The 5,259-nt window shown below is 49.7% G+C and overlaps 1 protein-coding gene across 1 annotated transcript in view; it reads right to left on the reverse strand.

Annotated features, from left to right (window-relative positions):
* Positions 1–394: 394 nt before the first annotated feature.
* GUITHDRAFT_132907 (hypothetical protein) overlaps positions 395–5,259 on the reverse strand; it is a gene marked incomplete at both ends in the record, with an annotated part of 7,590 nt that continues 2,725 nt past the window's right edge. The window contains 16 exons of the mRNA XM_005840798.1: positions 395–598; positions 731–800; positions 951–1,006; positions 1,056–1,151; positions 1,200–1,237; positions 1,375–1,462; positions 1,619–1,675; positions 1,780–1,812; positions 1,972–2,029; positions 2,078–2,173; positions 2,338–2,451; positions 2,581–2,644; positions 2,691–2,757; positions 2,806–2,849; positions 2,977–3,082; positions 3,195–5,083. Of these exons, the coding sequence (XP_005840855.1) occupies positions 395–598; positions 731–800; positions 951–1,006; positions 1,056–1,151; positions 1,200–1,237; positions 1,375–1,462; positions 1,619–1,675; positions 1,780–1,812; positions 1,972–2,029; positions 2,078–2,173; positions 2,338–2,451; positions 2,581–2,644; positions 2,691–2,757; positions 2,806–2,849; positions 2,977–3,082; positions 3,195–5,083 (3,080 nt within the window). The remainder of the gene's footprint in view (positions 599–730; positions 801–950; positions 1,007–1,055; positions 1,152–1,199; positions 1,238–1,374; positions 1,463–1,618; positions 1,676–1,779; positions 1,813–1,971; positions 2,030–2,077; positions 2,174–2,337; positions 2,452–2,580; positions 2,645–2,690; positions 2,758–2,805; positions 2,850–2,976; positions 3,083–3,194; positions 5,084–5,259) is intronic.

Genomic DNA, 5,259 nt, shown 5'->3' on the forward strand with positions numbered 1-5,259 from the left:
TTCGAGACGAGGATTGTGGGAAAACTTGTAAAGAATGAAGGTAATGATGAGCGATCAGGGCTCTGTGTGAACGCGGCGTTCAGATGGCAGCGGCTTTAAAGTGTGTTTCCACAATTTCGACGGTCAAGACTACGGTGAGCCACGATGACTTGAGCTCACTTCTTACATGACTTTGAGTAGTTTCATCCTTGCAAACATTTCTCGGCAAGAATGAGGCCGAGCTGAAATCGCAAAATGCAGCAACCAGCGATTTCAGCGAGTTGTCAGGTACGACAGGATTCAGAATGTCCTGTCGGTTCTCACAACAATTTTAGAAGGAAACTTCGTTTTCTTTGAGGGAGATGCGATTTCGTTTTGTATCCTTGCAGATATCTTTCGGCTGTTCAGAGTCGAGCTAAAGACTTCGCTCCTCCTTTGCCAGACAGCTCTGAAGATTGATAGCATGAATGTCGACGCTCTTGCAATGTGCGGCTTCATCGAGCATCGATACAACAGCAACGTTGTGAAAGCCAAGGAATATTATGAGAAGGCACTGGAGAAGTCTCCAGACAATGTTGACGTGCTGGCCAAGTAGCGAGTGAGGCAGAAAGGTAAAGAACTGGCGTAAGAGTTGCAGTAGTAGTAGTAGGAGGAGGAGGAGGAGGAGGAGGAGGAAGAGGAGGAAGAGGGAAAGACGGAAGAGGATATGGGAATGGGTTGGGGCAGAGGGGAAGGAGGGAGCGGAAGGAACCTGGCTCCAGCCTTCAGTGGGATTGTAGTGATCAGCTGCCATGGTGATCATGTTGAAGACGATGGTAGCCCTGCGAACAGCAATCAGAAAATGAAGGAAGGGAACATAGAAATAATGTCGTGCAAGTGATGAGAACATAGAAATAATGTCGTGCAAGTGATGGTAATGAAACCGGTTTCGGTTTGATAACAAGTCTCTTCACTGACTGTGACAAGCTTACAGGATGAGTTGGCTGAAGTAAGGAGAACGGGAAAGATTCCAGGCGAACGCTTGGACCTGTCAAGTTGTCATTGAGTAGATCAGATGCGCGGGACGTGATCATCACTTGAGATTTCAAGTTGATATGATGTCTTATTGGTTTCAGAGTTGCAATCTTCTTTTCGAACAGTGTCCAGTTGTTCTGCAGATCCGTTGAGATGACCTGCAGTGAGGTTGGTGGGTGTAAACGAACAAATGTTGCCTTGCTAACCGCTCCACTCTTCCTCTTGATGTTGTCCACAACAACACCTGATGTCATTTGTATTAGAAAGTGGCAATGGTCCGACGACGACGCGATGATGATGATGATGATGATGATGATGATGATGATGATGATGATGATGATGATGATGATGATGATGATGATGATGATGATGATTTCTCACCTACAACAAGCGGCAGGACCATAAACGCTTCAGCAACGATGAATGCAGCGATGTAAACCCAGTTCCATCTTGTGAATTGATACGTCGGCTGTCACAAGAGATGAGTCAAGGAATGACGAATCGACAACAGTGTTGGAGAAGGGGATTTCAATGGGAAGAGAAGGGAGGAAGAGGAGGGGAAAGGAGAGAAAGAGGAGAAGTAGAAGTAGAAGTAGATAAGACGATAGAAAGCAAAGGAAGAGACCTGCAAACCGACTCCCTGACACTCAACTACACTTTGAGCAATTTCTGTCCAATTTTCCTGCACCAGATCCGCATGAGTTGTACCATAACATGCACGACGATGAAACTCGGAAGAGAGGATGTGACATGAAAGAAGTTCTTCATCGTGATCGTGAGACTTACCAGACATAAAATCTCAAAGAGAGTTTGAGCAGCCTGCGTCTCTTCTTACCATCTGACATCTCAGGACACAACACAAGAGAACTCCAACCGTCAAAAAGTTGTCAAAAGACCAGGCAGGCGATCGCCAGACCCTTGGCTGCATCGCAAGGGCACTAGATAAGAGGAACGAGCGTCAAGTTGTATCGTCCTCACTTTGAAAATCTCTGTCTGATCTCCCTTATACACATAGTACCCTTGGCTGTTGTCGTAGCTTCCGCCAACTTGTCAGTTGAAGGCAGCAAGATGTCAAACTTGACACCTTAGAAAGCTGCCCGAGCATTCCCATCTCGTGTTGATCGGAGGTGCAAACCTTCTCCTTGCCTTCCCGTCGCAGTAGATGGTTGACACCGACAAGCTTGAGTAGTTAAAGTCATGACATGTTGACGTAGCATAAAACAATCGACAGCTGGTGAAAGATAGAATCATAATGTTCTTGAATTCATATCAGAGACAAAACAAACATCAGCTCCATGCAAGTGTCTTCATAGAACGCTGTTTGTGTTGTATCTTCTTCCTTACCCAGGAGGGGCGTCGAATGTTTGGTTGCTTTCGCACGGAACGGACATGTAAACTGTTCTCACTCCAGGAGAATCGTCATTGCACAAGTCAAGCTTTCCCGCGAAAAGGTTGACACTGTTGAGAGGTGTCAAGATTGAACAATGTGTCGATGTAAGAAGAGACAGATGTTAGATACAAACAAGACAGAAGATGAAAGATATTCATCTTGAGAAAGAAATGAATGGTTGTTTAACAACCTCTTACCCAAGAACGCTGAAACATGTCAAGATAAACAATGCAAGGATGCCAACAGACGCGAAGTCAGTCGCTGTCAAGGTCCAAGTCACGTCAAGCCTTATCGCCTCTCGCAGTACCTGACGAACCGACTGCTGCTAACAACCTCTGTAACGAGCTGATCTTGCTAAGCAGACGCAGAGGACGCTGACATGAAACTCACACCTCTGTCAAGATTCAGCTCTATGAACCCACCAGCACGCGAGCAGCCTTCATGGCTGATATGCCGTGGATCAAACCTGGTGGAGACCAGAATTATTCAGATGTTCAACCAACAACAGACATTAGTCAGCAAACAACAGACAGCAGGCAACAGTCAAACGACAGCAAACAAGGAACTTCAAGTCTGATGATTTATCGCGTCACCGGTGACATCTGCCAGTTGACAGAGAAGGACAACAAAGTCCAAGACGTTCCACTCAGATTGGAAATAAGCATCTTTGTGCTCCCAGTAGATTCCATGGTGAAGAACCTGCAGGGAAAACCAAAAATTCATGTTTCTTGCGATGACTAAGATATTCATCTCCTTGCCCTCCATCTCTCAGTGCAGCCGTTGGTGACGATTCATCACAACCATCGCTCACCTTGAGCACAAACTCGATCATGTAGATCACAAACAGCGCAATGTCCGCCTTTGCGAAGAAAGTAGGATCCAATAGACTGAACTCAGAGATCGGAGAGTCGAGAGCAAGACAGACAGTTCCGACGGCGATGCAGCAGATGATGATGTTCTCAAACCACTGATTGTCGTATATGTCTCTTGCCCATCCTCTCAGATTCCTCGGCGCCTGAGGGCAGGAGGAGTTGGGAGTCGGAGGAGCTAGGAAGCCGAAGATGACTACATCTTCCTCCTCGTACTCGTACACGTCCTTGAAATCCTCGTTCAACACGTCCAGCACGTGATTGGGGATATCTTTGCCTAACTCCTGCTCAAGGTTCTTGTCCTGACTTGCCTGTCTCTTCTTCCTTGAGGATTGTTGCTTTTTGTGCATGTCGTTCAAGACTTTGATCCTGTATGCTGCAAGCTGGTTGGAAATCTTTTCTTCGTCGGTCATCTCGAAGTTCTCTATAATGACAGCGATGAAGCAGTTGAGCAGGATGTAGGCAAGAAAGCTGTACACTAGCACGAAGAAGATCGCAGCTCCGACAGGATTCGAGTAGATTCTCATAGCCGAGTACATGATGCCCGTCCAATCGTCTCCTGTGAGGACGACGAAGGTCGTGAAGAAGCTGGACCAGAAGGTGTTGAAGTTGATGTACGGCTTGAAGGAGCAGAACATGTAGAGAGGGCAGTGAGAGTCGTAGAAGCAGCTCTGATCGAACACCGGACACAGCCCTGAAGCGTCTCGCTCCTCCTCCCCGCAGGAGTATGGGCGGATGGGGCACATGAAGAGCTGCATGCCAAGAAGCGCCACCATCACCATGGCGAAGCAGAGGACGGCGATGACGTGGAGGATGGGGGAGAGAGACAGAGCGACCTTCCAGAAGAGCATGCGCAGGCGGCGAAACTTTGCGACGACTTTGAAGATCCTGACGAGGCGGACGATGCGGAGGACGAAGAGGTGAACGAAGTTGCCAGGGATCGTGAGCTGGAGCAGAGAGACGAGGACGAGGGCGCTATCAAGACGGTTCTGCGGGATGATGATGTATCTGAGGAAAGAGCCGGCTGCGGTGATGCGCAGGAGGACTTCGAGGGAGAAGACAATTGTGAACAAGACGTCGGAAACCTCGATCAGCCTGCGTTGAGTCGCATTCATGATGAGAAGATGTTGTGGGCAGATGTTGTCGTCGTCGCAGTCCATGACGACAGTCCCGTCGAAGTGCTCGGTCGTCATGATGAGGAAGTTGACGACTATGATAGAGATGAATACCATGTCGAGATATGAGCTGACCCTGATACGCCTCGTCCAACTCCTGCCCTTCTCCGGCATCACGACCGGCTGCAGCATGTTCAAAAACTGAATCAGATCCTCCCGCTGGTCTGTGATCGAGATTCCCGTCCCTCCCGGCACCATCTCCCCTTCCATCAACGTGATCTGCCCTCCTGCTGATGAGGACAGCGCAGCGACGGCAGGAGTACCGCCCGCCTTCTCCGCGCTGACAAGAATCTTGCTCCCTCCCGCACCAGCCACCAGCTTCCATGCTCCCACCCGAGGGCCGAAGTCAGCTCGAAGGTGGAGCTGCTCCAGCTTCTCCATGATAACCTCGGGGATGAGCTCAGCACACTCGTCGAGGACACGAGGAGCTGCCATGGCTCTTGCGATGAGAAGGGGGAGCCTTGTGAAGGGGACATTGTTCTTGTGAAGGTACACGTTGCTAACTGGAAAGAGCCCCAGGATCCAGAAGAAGTTTTCTTCCTCCATCAGTTGCTTCTTGTCGTCCTGGGAGAACACAAGCCCGACAAGGTACCGCAGCCCTTCTTTCGTCAGGTAGCCCTCGGACGCGCATCCGGCAAGCGCGAAAACTTCTTTGACTGCAGTTTGAAGGTGAGTGAGTGATGGACAGCCAGACAGACAGACAAGGGGGGATAGAAAGGGAGACGGTGGGATGGAGAGGGAGGGAGGGAGGGAGGGTGAGCGGGGGGGATGGCGGGCGGTAGGGCTGCCGTGTGTGGCGCTGGGAGGGAGGGAGGGAGGGAGGGAGGGAGGG

This window comes from Guillardia theta, assembly GCF_000315625.1.
Source record: "Guillardia theta CCMP2712 unplaced genomic scaffold GUITHscaffold_5, whole genome shotgun sequence".
NCBI classification, from domain to species: Eukaryota; class Cryptophyceae; order Pyrenomonadales; family Geminigeraceae; genus Guillardia; species Guillardia theta.